The sequence below is a fragment of the Macadamia integrifolia genome, chromosome 5, assembly GCF_013358625.1.
Source record: "Macadamia integrifolia cultivar HAES 741 chromosome 5, SCU_Mint_v3, whole genome shotgun sequence".
NCBI lineage: Eukaryota > Viridiplantae > Streptophyta > Magnoliopsida > Proteales > Proteaceae > Macadamia > Macadamia integrifolia.
In genome coordinates, this window is record NC_056561.1 from 316,175 (window position 1) to 336,068 (window position 19,894).

The 19,894-nt window shown below is 38.6% G+C and overlaps 2 protein-coding genes and 1 long non-coding RNA gene across 6 annotated transcripts in view; 1 reads left to right on the plus strand and 2 right to left on the minus strand.

Moving 5' to 3' along the window:
* Window positions 1-390: 390 nt before the first annotated feature.
* LOC122079772 lies at window positions 391-11,650 on the minus strand. 4 transcript variants are annotated; one of them, XM_042646485.1, is made up of 6 exons: window positions 8,073-8,437; window positions 5,833-6,035; window positions 5,486-5,726; window positions 5,274-5,359; window positions 3,740-3,831; window positions 391-764 (listed from the first exon to the last, which is right to left on the minus strand). In XM_042646485.1, exons 1-6 carry the CDS (start codon window positions 8,199-8,201, stop codon window positions 673-675), a joined length of 843 nt encoding a protein of 280 aa, XP_042502419.1. In that variant the 5' UTR covers window positions 8,202-8,437; the 3' UTR covers window positions 391-672. The 4 variants fall into 4 exon arrangements, with proteins under 4 accessions (XP_042502419.1, XP_042502418.1, XP_042502416.1 ...); XM_042646484.1 differs by lacking the exons at window positions 391-764; window positions 8,073-8,437 and adding exons at window positions 1,138-1,812; window positions 10,195-11,650; XM_042646482.1 differs by lacking the exon at window positions 391-764 and adding an exon at window positions 1,138-1,812 and having other exon boundaries at window positions 8,073-8,426.
* A 3,243-nt stretch (window positions 11,651-14,893) lies between these two features.
* On the plus strand, window positions 14,894-18,134 carry LOC122080329. The gene is made up of 2 exons (XR_006140672.1): window positions 14,894-15,219; window positions 17,822-18,134. It is a non-coding gene; the product is annotated as an uncharacterized LOC122080329 (long non-coding RNA).
* Window positions 18,135-18,714: 580 nt separating this feature from the next.
* The window catches only part of LOC122078355 (katanin p80 WD40 repeat-containing subunit B1 homolog KTN80.4-like), a 46,190-nt gene continuing 45,010 nt past the window's right edge, over window positions 18,715-19,894 (minus strand). Inside the window, exons 5-7 of the mRNA XM_042644320.1 lie at window positions 19,527-19,643; window positions 19,354-19,422; window positions 18,715-19,278 (exon numbers count right to left, since the gene is read on the minus strand). Coding sequence (XP_042500254.1) covers window positions 19,215-19,278; window positions 19,354-19,422; window positions 19,527-19,643 — 250 coding nt within the window. The 3' untranslated portion in view covers window positions 18,715-19,214. The remainder of the gene's footprint in view (window positions 19,279-19,353; window positions 19,423-19,526; window positions 19,644-19,894) is intronic.

Genomic DNA, 19,894 nt, shown 5'->3' on the forward strand with positions numbered 1-19,894 from the left:
CCCTTGCAACCCCCATGGCTCACTAACCGGCTAGTGGGACAACCGTCCTGCTTGTCGAGGTGTTGCACTATTATTCCTAGATTAAACTGTGACAGAATACAAGACATCATACACCAACACTAAGATCAACAATTTTTACCTTTTAGCAGCGTAGGTACCATAGTGGGATCGTCCCCAGCTTAAATGTTTTTAGTTTTTACATATACAGTTGTTCTTGCACATATCATAATCGATGGGATTTCAATTTTACCATGAGTTTACATCTGAGATTCCAAATTTGACAATTGTATGGTATTCTCTAAACACACCTTTGATTTCAAATATTGATTTTGATGTTGATTTCTTAAAGAGGCCTACCTTTTTAAAGTAAAACTTAAGGCTACTTCAAAGTGACCTTCAATCAGAATTTCATTCACAAAGTTGTTGGATCTGTTTCTTCTAGACTATGTTTTGGAAGCCAAGAAAAGAAAAAATTAACATTCAAAAATATTCGAATGTTAAAAAAGAGATAAACATATAAAAAATTCATTGTATAATTTCTTATTATGTCTTTCGTACCATTTTTTTTTTCCTTAATTACCAAACACAGTCCTATTGTTATTGTTTCTGCTTTACTGTTTCCTGTTCCCAATACAACCGTACAGATCTCTCTTGATCCTTCGTCTTTCCCTCTCAAGATTCGGAACTAACACTTCGCCTGAGAGTGATTGTAGTCCTCGTCCTAAGGTAATGCCCCCTTCCCAAAGTCACCTCCTGATGTGAGACTGAAATCAAAAACCGAAATCCATAAATCATAAACCATAAACCATAAACCATAAACCAGGTCTAATTCTAAGACTACCGCACAACGCTGTTTAGAATATATTATACTAGAATAACATATATTTTCCGGAATGGTGCTTGGCTGAATCTACGAGGCCTAGGAATTACGACTGCAACCTCAAGGTCTCATTCAATTTGGAAGCCCTAGAAGGGAACTTGGATCGATTTCATCAGTCTAGTTTATGTATGTAGTTGAAAATTGAAATCCAGTGATCAACAATGGTAACAACTCGGATGGGAATGAAACATCCCATCCTCATACAAATGTAGAAATCCCTCATCTTTGCGAGGACTAGGAAAACCAGCAGTCAAATATTCCCTCAACTGCAACCTCTTAGTATCCAAAGGAACTACCAGTAATAATCATGATGGATTACATTCAAGAAACAACTTCACAGAACTGAGATCATTGATATATACATGTAAAACAAAATGGAAAAAGATTGTTCTTCCACACCAGAAGAGATGGAACATAAACATATATAACAAAATTTTACTTTCTAGAGAGAGCATCTAGCAAAACAACTCAATCCACAAAAACTCCCCTGTTAAGCTTTCTAAATCCATGCATCCCTTTCAATCTTCTCAGGTCAGCCATAAGACTAACTTAGCAACACAGTAAAGCTCATATAATTTGGTTTTGTCCAAGCTACAGCAGGAGAAAGTCAAAGTTGGTGGTCGCGAACATTCAAAACTAACAGAAGGGCGTATCATTTAGACGCATTTAACCAAAGGAGTGAGTTACGAAGTAGTCATAGTCATGGTGTTGAACTCTGAGCTGCTTCAACCAGGAATTTGCAGCACTCAGGAGAGAGATGATCCTTTCCTGGTCTGCTGTTTCAGGATTGACCCAGAGGTCTCCATGCATCTTGTAAGTGGCCAGCCCAAAGGGTGGCAGTGATATCCTACCAATGTCATTTCCTTTTGATTTCCCTCCATCTTCTGGGGAAGAACAGGTTACTGTCTCCTTGTTATCCTCCAAAATGGTATCTGCAAATGCCACACCATTGTAAGACCACAATATGTTAGGATCCCACATCAGTTAGGAGAGGGATATCCATGTCTTCATATGCCTGTGAATCTTTTGGGCTGGAATCTGACATAATAAACTCATATAAATGTGACATTTGCTTAGAAAGTAAACTGGGATAAAACCTCCAAGAATGCACCATCAGACTGGGCTATGGTCTCAATCCCAAAAAATAACGGTACAAGTACTTCGTCCCCGCCTAGACTATCTGCTTAGAAAGGGTAGAATAAAAATTGAAAGCCTACTGAATTTCTCTTCCAAGGAATGGAAACTGTTGATTTAGCTGACTGATGCATGTGACCCAAATATCCAAGAATCCACTGTGTAGAAAATCATGGAACTCTCATAGAACTCACACATACAGAAAGGTAGATACCAAAAATCTGGAAGAAGAAGGCACATGTAACGAAGAACCCTACCTCCACCCACCCCAAGGGGTGTTGAATAACAGAAGGATGTAACAAATGGTTCCAATCAATTTCAGTAGCCAAAATTTTGGATTCCTATCAGTCCAAGGTTTTCCTGTGCAACTTGGCAATATATGCCGCCACTGTCCAAATTTAGTATCAAAAAAGTAACTTTGCACGATGAACGCAGGATATAGTTGCCTAACCTTGGGTTACTTGACCACTAAATTGAAAAACATCAATGTGTATGTGTTCCACTGAAAAATAGTCTCATAACAAAGAACACCAAATAGAGCAACCAGGGGGTTGGGCTGGGGAACCTAGGTTCCACAAGCCATCATATACTAGCACAATCACAAAGAGTAATTGTGATTATCAGCACTTCGAGGGAAAAACACAATTTTGCCCACAGAAAATATCTAAAATATCTTCACCAACTTGAGTGGAGATTCTGGACAAGGCTCTCACATGGGACATGCAACAGTGCTATCAACACCAGATCATTAACATCTACCAACTGACATCTTTATAGTTGGTTGATATGGATTAAACTCGAAGAAAACTGAAATATTCAAAAAAAATTTAGAACAATCAGCCAAAGTTGAATGACATTAGGCAATTTTGTATCAAATGAATCTGTTGGAAAATTTGTATCTTTCAGGATCAGTAACTGATTAAAAATTGCTATGTCTACATTCTATGAAATGGTACAGAGAAAAAAAAAAAATGTTGAGGTGATTTTATGGGGGAAAAAAGAAGGATTTGAATTTAACAAGCAAATATGGGAAGGCGGACAGCCACCGGATGCCATTAGATCAAAGATTGGATCATTGAAACCCAAAGATTTTGTTAAACGTCCGGTGAAAAAAATATTTTTCAATATTAATTCTGATTTTGTAGAATAATTTATAAAATTTAATATTTGGAGGAAAGTGAAATGGTAACACCTTCAATTCAGAACAAAGGAAGAGGATGAGACCCAACAAACATGATTCATTTGTTCAACAATCAAAATGAAAATAGAGAATATAAGTGTCAAAAGGATCTTATGTACTCAAAAGCCTATATCAAATATGAAGATTCAAAAGCTAAAATCAAAGAATGACAAGACCATATCTTACAGAAAATCAACACAAACACAAGTAAAGCCCCAACATTTTTCTTAATAGGTACCTACTCATAGAAAAAGAGAGAGAGGGAGGGGGGGGGGGAGAGGTAATGACCAGGAGGCTTGAACCCTCTTCCTGGTGAGTGTGGGCTTAGCGCACCACAGCTTCCCCAACTGCGCTAGGTAGTCCATACAGATTTTTACTTTTCCTTCTATGGCCATCTAATTATACAATATTAACCAATTCAATCAGTGTCAGCCATCATTCAAGCATCTTTACAAGAATGTTATACAACTCTAAGGAAAGAAAAAGTAGAAATCCGGCTTTTCTTTTGTCCTTAAATGTGAGCTCATATAAAATTGAAGACATACCTTGGAAAGATGATGAGAGAGTATGATAAGTCAGGAAACAAGCAGACAATCCCCTCACGTTTCTCCTTGTAGGAATGTGGTAAATAGGATACCTAACCAGAAGTAAAGAATAAAGTTTTCGAAAAAAAAAAAAAAAAGCTATTCAAAACCAAGATAGAAGAAGAAAAACCAGCTCAACAAAGATTAATTTGATGCAGTGAAATATTTTACTGAAAAGTTAGATTAAGCAAGAAAAAAATGGGGCTGGGGTAGAAAAAGGGGGGGGGGGGCCAAAATCGTTCGAAGTTTCATCCTATCCTTGTCCCAGCTAAGAAAATAAGTTCCATTTTTTTTCACGGGATGCTTGGTCAAAGGTTGAAAGGCACGGTGTTCTACAGGGCATAGACCCTCATTTTAGCGAATGACAAGAATGGTGAAATAAATGTCTGCTTGCTATGGGCATCGACTGCTTTTATGATTCCCGAATATCAACTCATTCTTTTTAAATGCCGGCCAGACGCATCATGGAATTGGTTAAAGTGAGCTTTATTTATTCGATTTCCGACTGAAAACTAATGTCTCGCTTTATTTATGAAACTGCTTTCTCTATTGACATATAAGAGTTTCGACTTAGGGAATGATGCTTTAGCTAAGAGAGGCAGGCAGGTATACAGCTCCTAGAGTGATCAACTTTTATGAAGAAGACGAAAAGCAATGGCACCCGGATCACAAGCGAACCTTGTACCCTTCTGGTTAGGTGGGTTCAGACATTTATGAGAAGCCTGGTTGACAACAGGTCCTCAATAAACATTGTCCCTTTTGGAACGTTAAAAGATTAAAAAAAATGGCAAAGGAAAGAAGAAAAAAAAATCCAGAATGTTCTCACACAACTATTAAAATAAGAGACCACTTTGATGTCTTCCCTTATGATCCACAGAATACCTGATACTCAAGGTTCCATGACAGGCACTGGAAGTTCCAGAATGTTCTCACACAGCAATTAAAATAAGAGACTACTTTGATGTCTTCCCTTATGATCCACAGAATACCTGGTACTCAAGGTTCCATGACAGGCACTGGATTATAGAGGCCATACAGCCATACTAGATAGCATTAGAGTTGGCCCTGAATAATCATCCACTTTCTCCAATTATAATCAAAATGCCAACAGACTTCCCATAAATAACTAGCAGTTGGGTTCCATAAACTATCCATCCGGCAGGTAAACTTGAGATCTTTTTACCAGATACATGCTGAAAATGACATGGGCATCATTCATCCAAAAGCTTGCAAGAGAATAACATATCTACTATATCAGTAAAGACAAGCAACTTGGGTCTGATATATTAAATTTGGAATAGTTTTCAACAGCTATGGAATTTTCATCTGTTTGATTAATCATTAGTTCCTTAATCATCTACCAGCCAGGCACTTCAGTTGGTCGGTTATGAAGGGATAAATTTGGATTTGTCTTCAATTCCATGAAAATTTTTATTAGTTAGCATTTATCATAAATTTTACAAGGCAACCACATATACAAGAATTAATGGCGTACCATGCAACTGCCATCCAACTAGCTGGAGAGAGATCCACATTCTTCAATGAGAGAATGCCCGGGTATACCTGAGCTAATGCGGTGACCTGAATTTAGATAACAAATAAAATTTAGCCATGACCCTTACAAGTAGTCATTCATTCTTCAATTTGAAAACTCAAGAACAATAAACAGCACATACGTACAACATAAATGAGTACTAGGATCAATACCTTGTCCATAAGGGGAACCCTTCCATATGGAGCACAACTCTCAAAATACTGGAGATAGAGGTAGCCAAGCCGGTCCTTCATTTGCAATGAACCCTCCTGGTCGAAGCTTGAATCTTCTGAACCAGCATCCCAACCTTTGCTTGAGTTGTTGCTCAGTGACCTTGAAAGCTTGTCGCTCTCACTGTCTTCACTCCAAGAATCACTCTCGAATCCCGCCACATCAGTCTCCTCTTTAGGATTCCTAGAACAGAGACACAAGCATGCACAATCAATTTTCCTTGTCTTCAATAATCAAGTTGTGTAAGGGCACTAAGACGGATTTCACAAGGGACATGGAAGTTACATACGATTTGCTGATGTATATCTGTATGGCAGAGAGGTATGGAACATAGTACTGCACAACAGTCTCACCACTCTTCAGAAGAACTGGGGCACCAGCTCCGTATGCACTCCATTCATCATATTGGTCCCAAAGATCTCCCAAGCTGAAGTATTCAATTGTATCCTTACCAAGAGGCTGCCATAGGCTGTTTATATCTCGAACGCAGGTCTTTGCAACATACAAATCAAAAAATAAAATTGAGACAACCATAGAAGAGAAGACTAAGACACAAAGAAAGAAACAGGCTATCTGCAGGTGTACAATTTTCAAAAAAATTATAAAATCTTGTTATGCAAGATGTTGGTTGCTGAGGCTTGAGAATCTACTTCTAAGATGCATTAGAATTTTAGAATACACTTTTCCAAATATATTGATTAGCTGGGGGTGAGGGATTGAAGGAGAGAGACGGGATACAGTTTGAAAACAATAAAAGGTAACCATCTCAACATGAACACACATTATTATGCACAAAATAACAACAGGACGAGTGGATGTCGAGACATCTAATGGAAGCCATCTCAACAAGAACACACACACACACACACACGCACAAACTAACAGGAAGAGTAGATTTCGGAACAGAGAAAACAAAATAGAATACTCAACAGGATTCTTATACCCACCCCCCCCCCCCCAACTTCTCCTCCAAAGGAATTTTTTATTTAAAAAAAAATTAACCGAAACCATCTTAAGGTTTGCGTAGAAACTTCACAAAGATCCACATAGAGGTCAAGCAATCAAAGAAGTGGGTGGCTTCTGCAACATAAAAAAAAGCATAAAACAGCACATGACGCATACTTGCATTCTTAAAATCGTAAAATAAAGAAGAAGCGAAGTAGATTCTCCGATGAAATCATATATATATATATATATATATAGAGAGAGAGAGAGAGAGAGAGAGAGAGAGAGATTTCACAGGAAGCAACTACAATAAGGACGATCGCGGAAAAACTGGAAACTTTGGGGATGGCATCCGCAGATATAGAAGTGAACATACATTTTACGTAAAGAAATGAAACGAAAAAAAAAAAAACTTTGATGATCAAAATCATGGAAAACAATCCGAAAAATATAAATAAATATAAGAAAATCACCTTTGGTAGCAATTGGGTAGGCACAGTGGGGGTTAAGCAGTGAAGGAAGCATTCCAGGTTTGAATGTTTAGCAGGAGGATATACATGCTGCAATCTCCAGCAAGATGACACCATGGTGGTTCCTCTGCAACCAGTCGTGAAAACTAGTCTCTTCTTTTGTGAGTAAGAAGGAGAAGAATGACTGTGGAGTTTGAAGCGGAAGGGACTACGGGGTGTGGCGAGGTGTTGCTATAAATACAATGTTGTTTAGGGTTGGGTGATCATAGCAACAGGGAATAATGTCCAGCCCATCTCGCTCAGTGATTTTATGACCCGTAATCTTAACCCGTATGCTCTGAATCTATTTTTGGTAAATGACAAAGCGTCTTCATCTTCTCAATCCCTCTCCCACTAATCACAAATCTCACTGCTGCTCCCTCCTCCTCCGCCTCCTAAGTTTCTCGCTTCAGAATTTACCACCCAGAATTCAAAATCTTCTCTTGTTTTCAAAAAGCCCCCCCCCCTGTTTTTTCTCTCCGACCCTTGTTGATAAGTAACCATACACGTACGTATTACCAACTATCTCCTCTTTCCTGGACGGACTCAGCTCTAAGAAATGTAAATTCAGAGAAATTAATTGTCCAGCAAAGATGATCAAGGACACCGACCAACGAAGTAGCAGAAGCACAAGAAGAAGACCAACAAAGAAAAACAGAAAAATGAGAAATTAAGGACGACCTTCAACAAAAAAAAAAGAAGAAGAGAAATAGCAAGGCAGGGCAGATCAATGATGCCAACTAGAAAGAGAATCAGGGGAAATCTCCACAAGTTTCCTGAAAGCTCTCCCTGTGAATCGTGAGGACCAAATCAAGTGAGGGGGGAAACTGGGAAAGGCAGAAGCTGAAAGCCTGAAACCAAAAGTGAAACTGAATTAAAATCTTGAAAGGCCAAGGGGTGTTAAAATCAGCAATTCAGCACCCTACAGTTACCCAGAAAGATAGTGATTGTTTGCAAGGTTTATGTATTTGTATTATCCTCTTTTCCAACTTTAATTAATTAACTAAATATTCAAAATGTTCGCCGATTCGAAGAAAAAAAACATTGGAGAAAGAGAAAACTATTAGAAATAAACCATTAGCCGGTGACGCTTGGGGACTGGGAGTGGGGGCTCAAGAACGCTAAACGAGCGAGCGAGCTGGGGTAGACAATTAGACAAAGGACGGGGAAATACTGAAAATTGAGGAAGAAGAGAGCTCCTCATAAAACCACCAGAATGATATAAAAATAAAAAAGTCCAAAACGGAGGAGAGCGTTAAGACAAAGTGGGTTGGTCTTCTTCAAACATCAAACACTTTCACTCCACTCTTAAACCAATTCAACTTCGAGTCTTCGATGGGTCAAGGCGACGCGGATACTGCTTACTACTACTACTACTAGTCGACTACTAACTACTCAGTACGGACTCCCTTTGATAGATTTGAGATGTGAGAGGTTTGAACTGTCTCAGATAGCACCAGCCGAACACTTCGCCGCGTGTTTTTCTAGCTTTCCGTCCCCCACTCTTTAGCCCTCTTTTTTTTTTTTTTTTGATTGTATTTCCAAATACATCCTTTCCTTCTGATCTTAAAAAATAAATAAATAAATAAATAAAAAATTGACCTTTTTACTCAAGCTCATCCATTCTTCCTTTTAACTCAGGACTCGCCAATTTATTCCTTTTCTTCTTCAGCAATCCCTTTAGAATCCCAGAGGTAGAAACTGACACCCATTAACCATCTCTCCCCCTCTCTCTCTCTCTCTCTCTCTCTAAGGAAAATGATTTCAATTCTCCATTAGCATGACCCATTCACTAAAGCTTAGTTTTGACAATCTTCCAAGTTATCACACAATGACACATATTTATACTATAATTTTGTATTCATTTCTAGAGAAAATGGTTTGTATGGAGAATTGTGCGTTTAAATACATGGGATCAATCACCTCTTTTCCCCAAATGAACTATTTTTTCTATTTTCTTTATGAGAAAAATATCACTACCTATAAACATACCTTCACACACAAACACAAGAGTGACGAAAAGATCACCCTGCACATTATATGATGGCAAATTCAACCGTTATGAATCGATTTTAACTGGGACCAATTCTATATCTGATATCAATTACTAAATCTCAAATTCTGAAAAGAAAAAAAAATTACTTAAATCCCAAAAACGTGTGGGGTCTTGGGAATTTGGTATCTGCCAAGAATTGAGAGGGGCATATTCGATAGGGTGGTGTAGGTGTTCGAGAGAGGGCGAGAAGTTTCCATCTAAAGACCAACATGTTCCCACTAGTTGCACGAAGACTCCTCTGCGCTTACTGTCGTCGGATCATTGCGTTCCCACGTTTCAGAACACTCTTGTCCTTACTCCCACTCCCCAGCTCCCTTTTATTAATTATTATTATATTATCTGGTGCTACTCAATTCAAACACACGCAAGCAGACTGTGATAGCCCTGCAGGATTCAGAAACGAAAGGAATTAATAAGAAAAAGAAAAATCAATAGACCACAATTATAGTGTGTAATTTGAACATGTGATTAATCTTCTATACGTGGAGTCGGAAGGGTAGAGATATTTTCGTTCCCCTCTCTCCTCATCTCGTCAGTCATTAAGCTAGTCACGATAACGCATCGTCACGTACGGAAACAGCGTCTAACGAAATGACACGTATGGCTGAACAGCTTTAGGATTCACGTGGCCGTCGGTGCCTCGGTGGGCACACGCGCCTCTTCGGTTAGTCTTTCTTCAACGCCCATCCTTCTTTCTATTTATCCACAAAGAAAAAAAAAAAAAAACCCCATCTTATACTAAAAATATCTGATTGTTTCTTTGTCAAAGTCACAACTTGTGCTTAACTTTTTTTTTTTTTTAAATAAACCATACCTTTTGTTAACATACGTGAATGGGAACAATCTGTCCAAAGTCTCAACATAAGGCGTTTCCTTTTACTCCAATTTTTTTTTTTTCTTTTTTCAATCGAAAGAAAAAAAAAAANGAGAGAGAGAGAGAGAGAGAGAGAGAGAGATTTCACAGGAAGCAACTACAATAAGGACGATCGCGGAAAAACTGGAAACTTTGGGGATGGCATCCGCAGATATAGAAGTGAACATACATTTTACGTAAAGAAATAAAACGAAAAAAAAAAAAAACTTTGATGATCAAAATCATGGAAAACAATCCGAAAAATATAAATAAATATAAGAAAATCACCTTTGGTAGCAATTGGGTAGGCACAGTGGGGGTTAAGCAGTGAAGGAAGCATTCCAGGTTTGAATGTTTAGCAGGAGGATATACATGCTGCAATCTCCAGCAAGATGACACCATGGTGGTTCCTCTGCAACCAGTCGTGAAAACTAGTCTCTTCTTTTGTGAGTAAGAAGGAGAAGAATGACTGTGGAGTTTGAAGCGGAAGGGACTACGGGGTGTGGCGAGGTGTTGCTATAAATACAATGTTGTTTAGGGTTGGGTGATCATAGCAACAGGGAATAATGTCCAGCCCATCTCGCTCAGTGATTTTATGACCCGTAATCTTAACCCGTATGCTCTGAATCTATTTTTGGTAAATGACAAAGCGTCTTCATCTTCTCAATCCCTCTCCCACTAATCACAAATCTCACTGCTGCTCCCTCCTCCTCCGCCTCCTAAGTTTCTCGCTTCAGAATTTACCACCCAGAATTCAAAATCTTCTCTTGTTTTCAAAAAGCCCCCCCCCCTGTTTTTTCTCTCCGACCCTTGTTGATAAGTAACCATACACGTACGTATTACCAACTATCTCCTCTTTCCTGGACGGACTCAGCTCTAAGAAATGTAAATTCAGAGAAATTAATTGTCCAGCAAAGATGATCAAGGACACCGACCAACGAAGTAGCAGAAGCACAAGAAGAAGACCAACAAAGAAAAACAGAAAAATGAGAAATTAAGGACGACCTTCAACAAAAAAAAAAGAAGAAGAGAAATAGCAAGGCAGGGCAGATCAATGATGCCAACTAGAAAGAGAATCAGGGGAAATCTCCACAAGTTTCCTGAAAGCTCTCCCTGTGAATCGTGAGGACCAAATCAAGTGAGGGGGGAAACTGGGAAAGGCAGAAGCTGAAAGCCTGAAACCAAAAGTGAAACTGAATTAAAATCTTGAAAGGCCAAGGGGTGTTAAAATCAGCAATTCAGCACCCTACAGTTACCCAGAAAGATAGTGATTGTTTGCAAGGTTTATGTATTTGTATTATCCTCTTTTCCAACTTTAATTAATTAACTAAATATTCAAAATGTTCGCCGATTCGAAGAAAAAAAAACATTGGAGAAAGAGAAAACTATTAGAAATAAACCATTAGCCGGTGACGCTTGGGGACTGGGAGTGGGGGCTCAAGAACGCTAAACGAGCGAGCGAGCTGGGGTAGACAATTAGACAAAGGACGGGGAAATACTGAAAATTGAGGAAGAAGAAAGCTCCTCATAAAACCACCAGAATGATATAAAAATAAAAAAGTCCAAAACGGAGGAGAGCGTTAAGACAAAGTGGGTTGGTCTTCTTCAAACATCAAACACTTTCACTCCACTCTTAAACCAATTCAACTTCGAGTCTTCGATGGGTCAAGGCGACGCGGATACTGCTTACTACTACTACTACTAGTCGACTACTAACTACTCAGTACGGACTCCCTTTGATAGATTTGAGATGTGAGAGGTTTGAACTGTCTCAGATAGCATCAGCCGAACACTTCGCCGCGTGTTTTTCTAGCTTTCCGTCCCCCACTCTTTAGCCCTCTTTTTTTTTTTTTTTTTTTTTCCATGGTATTTCCAAATACATCCTTTCCTTCTGATCTTAAAAAATAAATAAATAAATAATTGACCTTTTTACTCAAACTCATCCATTCTTCCTTTTAACTCAGGACTCGCCAATTTATTCCTTTTCTTCTTCAGCAATCCCTTTAGAATCCCAGAGGTAGAAACTGACACCGATTAACCATCTCTCTCTCTCTCTCTCTCTCTCTCTCTCTCTCTCTCTCTCTCTCTCTCTCTCTCTCTCTCAGGAAAATGATTTCAATTCTCCATTAGCATGACCCATTCACCAAAGCTTAGGGCCCGTTTGATAATGTTTCAAGAAACACGTTTCTGCCGTTTATGTTTCCAGAAACAGCAGAAACGGAGTAAAAAACGTTTGATAAAACTGTTTCGTTTCACTTATTTTCAGAAATAGAAATAGAAAATTTTACTTATTTATGGTTCAAGAAACGACCCAAGCGAAACAAGTTCAACTTGTTTTACCGTTTCTGGAAACGACTTGTGCCATTTTTTCATTGGTTACTATCAACTTCTAAAAACATGACTTATCAAACACCTTCAATTCCGTTTCTGTTTCTAAAAAAGAAAATTTATGTTTCTGCCGTTTCTTGAAACAGAAACGGCAAAAACGTTATCAAACGGACCCTTAGTTTTGACAATCTTCCAAGTTATCACATAATAACACATATTTATACTATAATTTTGTATTCATTTTTAGAGAAAATGGTTTGTATGGAGAATTGTGCGTTTAAATACATGGGATCAATCACCTCTTTTCCCCAAAAGAACTATTTTTTCTATTTTCTTTATGAGAAAAATATCACTACCTATAAACATGCCTTCACACACAAACACAATAGTGGCGAAAAGATCACCCTGCACATTATATGATGGCAAATTCATCCGTTATGAATCGATTTTAACTGGGACCAATTCTATATCTGATATCAATTACTAAATCTCAAATTCTGAAAAGAAAAAAAAATTACTTAAATCCCAAAAACGTGTGGGGTCTTGGGAATTTGGTATCTGCCAAGAATTGAGAGGGGCATATTCGATAGGGTGGTGTAGGTGTTCGAGAGAGGGCGAGAAGTTTCCATCTAAAGACCAACATGTTCCCACTAGTTGCACGAAGACTCCTCTGCGCTTACTGTCGTCGGATCATTGCGTTCCCACGTTTCAGAACACTCTTGTCCTTACTCCCACTCCCCAGCCCTCTTTTTATTAATTATTATTATATTATCTGGTGCTACTCAATTCAAACACACGCAAGCAGACTGTGATAGCCCTGCAGGATTCAGAAACGAAAGGAATTAATAAGAAAAAGAAAAATCAATAGACCACAATTATAGTGTGTAATTTGAACATGTGATTAATCTTCTATACGTGGAGTCGGAAGGGTAGAGATATTTTCGTTCCCCTCTCTCCTCATCTCGTCAGTCATTAAGCTAGTCACGATAACGCATCGCCACGTACAGAAACAGCGTCTAACGAAATGACACGTATGGATGAACAGCTTTAGGATTCACGTGGCCGTCGGTGCCTCGGTGGGCACACGCGCCTCTTCGGTTAGTCTTTCTTCAACGCCCATCCTTCTTTCTTTTTATCCACAAAAAAAAAAAAAAAAACCCATCTTTCTACCAAAAATTATCTGATTGTTTCTTTGTCACAAGTCACAACTTGTGTTAACTTTTTTTTTTTTTTAAATAAACCATACCTTTTGTTAACATACGTGAATGGGAACAATCTGTCCAAAGTCTCAACATAAGGCGTTTCCTTTTACTCCAATTTTTTTTTTTTCTTTTTTCAACCGAAAGAAAAAAAAAAATTTCACTGCTATGCTATGTGGCCTCTGAGACGGGCCAATAAAAACATATGTAAAGCATCGAACAGAAGGATTGGATTGATCATTTTGTGACTTTTGTATAGTAATGTTATTTATTTATTTATTTTTACTAAGAAATATTGCTACTTGACTATGTGCTCCTGCACCATTATTGACCAATAATTGTGCTTAAAGCATCTAAGAAGGGTGGGCATTTTTATTTCCCAAGGTTGAGGCACACCCCTCTATTTTAACAGTCTCTAAAGGGCATTTTTAACCACTTAACCATTAATCATGATTTAGGTATCAGGTATTAGCTAGATCGATATCAATAACACATATCAATAACGATAACATATCAAATATGACGGTTATCAATATCAATCACATTAGATAGTTTTGCCTTAAAAGATACCAATTCTTAATGGTATTTTGACAATTATACCCTATTTTCATATGTATTCAAACCATTCATCAATCCAATATTGGCCAAATATCAGACTCGACCATTGTTGATACAGATCAGTCTCCAAGACCGATACCTAAAACCATGACTATAATAGCACTAGGCTTTAGCACAATGGTCATAAAAAAGGTGCATGGTATCTCTTTACCTTATGTAAGAGACTCTAGCTTTGGAAGGGAAAACTTCTCTTTTATGTTGGCCATCTAGACTTGATTAGATTTGTTTCTTGGATCTTCCTAAATCTACTGGTTTGGCATCTTTGAATTATCCTAATCCATCATTTCAAAGTTGAAGTCTCTCATATTGTGCATTTCTTTGGAGGGTTGTGATGCCACCAGATTCTTTCACCCTATTAATTAGGCCACTATTGGCCTCTGAAAAGATGAGGGGATCTTGGATTAGAAATAATTAATGATGTCAATTATGCAAGTCTCCTCAAATTGATTTGAAAACTAGCGGTTAAATAGAAAAATATTTGGGCTGATTTCATCTATTCTCATCCATCTCGCAATGACTCCATTTGGATTCTTTTTACTATCTATGATGCCTCTGGGTATTGAGGAAGATCCGGAAGCTCAAACCCCTTGCTAATGGGGTTATTAAATCCATACGTGATGACAGCACCTCCACTAGCTTTTGCTAGACCATTGGCACCCTGGGAAATCCCCTTCGGTTAGTTGGGGAAAGTTATTTATAGCTAATGGTAGTGTCTTCTAACTCTTAATGCTTGTCTTCCTCACATCATTCTTGGGAAGCCCCTCTATTTCCCTTATTTTGATATTCAACAATTTATTCTTGTATCCAAAAAAAAAAAAATTTACATTTACCATCTTTCGCGTTTGCCCCAATTACATATTATAGTTTCGTTTTTTACATTAAATCCTAAAAAACTTTTTACTTTTAATCCTAAAAAACTAAAACCGTTTCATTGATGATAGTTTAAAAATTAAAAAGACGTAACTACCGTTCCTAAATGGAAAGGTCTCCCTGTAAGTTTCCGTCGGAAAAGCGCTCCAGTGATAATGGGAGGTGTCCAAGAGCAACCAGGTATGGTAGATCGTCCCTAGCAACTTGCAACTTCCGATCTCCGTACGCTGTTAATATTTCCCACCGGTGGATTTGAAGAAGACGGTCACCATCTGTCCTAACTCCTAATCACAACTAGGTTAGCTACGAACCTCCATTTGCCCTAATAACATCCTGGAACGGTGCTCATTTTTCTAGCTTTAATTTCTCTGTTCTTTGTCCATGTATTTCCTATAATATGTGAGTTTAACCTTCATTAACAGTTTATTTGAAAATTTTTAGTTCCAGCTAGCAATTCTTATTAGGCATCCTGAATTTCCTGTGAACTGAGCTATTGGGTCGAAGTCGAATGCGACGACAATCGACACGCCCCAATAATTTGATCAAGCCCTAATGTATTTTTCCCCTTCTCTATTCCTTCTTCTCTTCTCCTCCAACACCCAGCGTCCCTTCCTTTGGCTGAACTAATCTCCTTCAACCTTCTTTTCCCTTCTTCCTTCCCTTCTTTTTCCCTTTGCTGAAGCTGCAACCTACTTTCTTCTTCTTTTTCTTTTCCCTTTGCTGTACCTGTAACTCATTTTTCTTTTCCCTTTGTTGTACCTGCAAGCCGCCTTCTTTTCCTTTCTTTTTCTTCCTTCCAGACCTGAAACCACCCGGCCGCCTTCCTTTCTTCCCTTTCCTCCTTGCTGAACCTCTCCACTCTTCCCTCCTTCATCTTTCTTTTGTTTTCACTCACTCTTGCCATGGCCGAACCTTCTCTTCTTCTTCCCTCTCCTTTCTCCATACCTGATCTCTATCTTTGACCATGGCCGAAGTTCTATTTCTTTCCCATCTCTGGCCGTCCTTTGTGAGCAACAGCAAGGAACCGAACCATCTCCACCATCCATCCAACCCTCTTCTCCCATCTCTTCCCTTCTCTCTTTCTCTCTCTAAACGCACATCCTTTCCGCTGGTATGTCGAAGAGAAAGAAGGGTATTGTGGGAATTTAAAAAATTTAGGTTCAGGTTAACAAAAAAACACCTCAAACCAATGAACGGTGTTAGTTTGTTGAGTTTAAATGTATAAAACGAAACTGCAGGAGGTGATGTAATTGGGGCAAAGCGAAGAGTGGTGGATATAAATTTTCAAAAAAATAAAAAGATATTTAACTTTTTATTCATTAAAAAAAATTCTGGATCTTTTTTCTTCTTTTTTGTTCTCTTCTTTTTCTTCTGAATATAAATTTTTTATTCCCACCAACAAAAAAAATATATCCCCACTTCCCACCTCGGGAGCAAGAGATATCTAAATCCTTGAATCCCTAAATAAATGATTTTTTTTTTTTGAATTCAAAAAATAAATGTGGAAAATATCACTATCCGGCCGCACCCTGCTACACCCTCACAGGGTGCCAAGAAATGACACCAATGTGGCCTTGCTCCCTGGGTGGATACCTATACATAGGGGTGTCAATCCTGAGCTAGCATCGGTAGGCCCGACCAAGCCCTACTCACTTAAGGCCCGACCTGAATTGGCCCGTTTAATAAACAAGTCTGGCTTCAGTCTGGCCCGTTTAATGCCTGTTTATTAAACAGGTGTTCACGGTGCAAGCCACTAGCCCATCGGGCACCCGATCGACCCGACTCACTTAAGAAGCCGGTTAGAACCGACTCCCTTAAAAAATGCCTAAATACCTATTTTACTACTAATGCTACAAAATATGAGTAAATAATATATAGGACTAAAATATCCACATTTTAAATGGGACATTCAATTGTTAAAAAAATGTAATTCTTACAACTTAGATACATTTTAAAGACATGATTCCCTTGGATATATATATATATATATATATATATATGCTAGCACATTACCTAGGAATAATGTATGCTAGCAGGATTTTAACCGTTAGATGAAACAAACAAAATCTCATCCTTTCATGTGGCGAGGTCTTATAGAACCTACCCAATATCGCCGCTCCACGGTATCCTTTGCCATTATACTGTGACCGTCGTAGACACCGAAGAACTTCTTTGGTGGGTTTACGCCGGCGAAAAACTTGACCTTGGGCATCACCTTGATCTGCCAAAACCGCCTCTGACCACCACCTTGGTTTTGGTCCTGCCCAACTCTGTCTTTGGAAGCAGAGGTTGAGACGGCAGGAACAATGAGATTGATGTTCAGCAACGAGCTCCACTACACGGATCTTCTGACGACGGGAATGATGAGACCCATCGGATCGAGAGGGATAGGTACAGGGCTTCGATGTCGAGAATTTTTGGGGGACAAATAAGAAGCGAAGAGAGAATACCGTCGACTTATTTGGTTGTTTGATTTCCTTTGCTCCGACTGTGGTTGTTGCGGCTACTGTTGCTATGAACCGGCGATGCGAGAAACAGGAGAGAAGCTTTCCATTTCTAACATATTGAGATTTTTTAATGCATTTAAAAATTGAAAAAAATGGAATTTTCACTACTGATTTATGTCGGGAAATAAAGTTTTAGTTAAGAAGTTCTGATTTTTTGTGGGCTTTTTTGCAAGATCTTGGCTTTGATTTGAAAAAAAATCACCATTTTTTTTCCTCTGTAAATGGGTTTACCTCTGAGTTTACTCTTCTTAGATTTTTGCTTCACCCATACTTTTTCTTCTCTTTCTGTAACAAATTTGTTCAGATTTCTGTTGTAAAAGTCACTGGTTATGCTCGAATCTTAGGTTGCTAAAGAGAAGGTTAGGTTTTAAGCTTATCCAAAACATCTTTCAGACAGGACATCTTTTCCATCAGCGGCGGCAGTGGTTGCTCGATATCAACATGCACGGTGTCGAAACTGGTGTCAGTGCCAATGCCTAATAAGAGAATTGAGCGGCTAGGGGTGATCTGGGACATGACATAGGAGAGGTTGGAAAGCTCGTCGATGATGGATCCCATAGGAGTTCACTTTCTCCGACTGGATCTAATAAAAAGGAATGACTTTTCTGACAAGAAGAGAGAGAAAGAGAGAGAGGAAAGGTGTAACGGTGGATTGAAAATTTGTATATCTTCTCTTCATCCAACGATTTAATTCAAATTGATCAAATCCTATGGTCAAAATCCCGCTAGCATTCCTAATTCCTAGGTATTACGCTAGCATACCTATCCCTCTCCCTATATATATATATATAATTTTCCTTGAATCTTGCTAAATGAGACATTCAATTGTTAAAGACATGATTCCCTTGGTTTCGGAATTGTGAATGTTATCTTCTAGTAGTTTTAAAGTCAATAGTTTAATCCCTTTAAAAAATGAAAAAAAGATTTTAGAATAGGCACGTTTAGAACCTGTTTAGAATTAAATAGATTTATAACCCGTTTAACGTAACCCGATTAAAACCCGACACCGCCCGGTTTGATTACAAACCATACCATGCACCCAAAATCTAGGCCCATTTAAGTAAACGAACGTTCACGGTGAAAGAATTTCACACCATCAGGCCCGGTTAAACCCGACCGAGACCGGCCCTAGCCCGACCAATTGACACCCCTACCTATACACACTCCCCAATGGCCTGTGCACTGGTGTGGAGGCCACACAACCCAAGAGCGATATGTGGCCCAAAATAAATATAAGTAATGATAACAAACCCTTCAAAAAATGAATTGTGGTGGTAGTAATCAAATCGACATAAAAGGGCGGAAATGCCCATTTATGGCCACAAGAGCCAAGCATTTCATGAATTTTCCAGTAAATTGACACAAGAATACATTGTATGATACAATATAAATCTTGAAAATGGTACACGCTTCCACTCATGCAGCCGAAAGTTACAAACTGATAAAACAGCAGAACCAATCAGATAGATCGAGCTCCAAAGCTCAATGCTGTCAGGGTATCATACACCACCTGGATTCATCATGGCCAGACGTTTGTAAAATCGTGTGGCTTGTATGCTGTAAAAGGTCTGTTAGCTGTGGTGTTTAGTAGTTAATGACCCAGCTTAGCATGTACATACAGGATCAGACAAACAAATGACTGGAAAAAATGTGAAGTCGAATGGGGAGCCTCTCAGAACTTTATAATGCACAATCCCGCTTCCTCAAAAGAAACATTAAATCTATGTCACAAGAAAATGAAGGCCAAAAAATTGCATTCCCACAATGTATACTAATACCATTTGGCTTATATAACTTCTTGAAGAGCTAGGTTCAGCTCCTGTGTAGACTTGGCAATGGACCCTCCTTTTCTGTGAAAACAAAGAAGATAATATGGAAACTGGCAGAGCAGAAGGTAAAAAGTAATTGAATGAAAGAATACTCACCTAACAAGAGAAGGAAAGAAGCGTTTAACCTTTTCAAGCTCAGCAAAACATAGATTGCAACGTTCCAGCCTGAAACCAATTACACAAGCATCATAGAGCCTTTCAGCGGCAATTTTTTAATATATCACTACGAGGGCATTCATTAAACAGAGATAAAGCAAAGCCAAGCACACCTTTGCTCCCCCTGGATATCAACACCAACAGATGACGATGCTGACAATGTGGAATTGATCACAGAACCATAGATTCTGACTACTTTCAGCAGCATTTCCAGGGAGATGCCTAAATGCCTGAAAATAGGATACCCTGTCAAATACTGAAAGAAATAAGCAAAATCTAGTTCAGAAACACAAGAATGGTTGCATGAGCCAGTCCCTAGAAAGTATGAGTTCATAAATAACTATTTGAAATGAAGCACAGAAGCACACTGACGACATACAATGGTTTCACACCTTCATTGACCGAACAGACTGATCTCAACTTTATTAGCTTCTGTTGATTAACCATCAGAGCAATGCTTGTTACTAAAGCAAGGGGTGCA

Bases quoted from the DNA above. Each gene is read 5' to 3' on its own strand.
- LOC122079772 (XM_042646482.1), bottom strand. From the start codon at position 8,201: ATGAGGAGCTCTCTTCTTCCTCAATTTTCAGTATTTCCCCGTCCTTTG. The intron at 5,727-5,832 runs GTATGTAACTTC...TCTCTGTTCTAG, and splicing joins CAGATATACATCAGCAAATC to GAATCCTAAAGAGGAGACTG. The intron at 1,813-3,739 runs GTATGTCTTCAA...TGGCATTTGCAG, and splicing joins TCTCTCATCATCTTTCCAAG to ATACCATTTTGGAGGATAAC.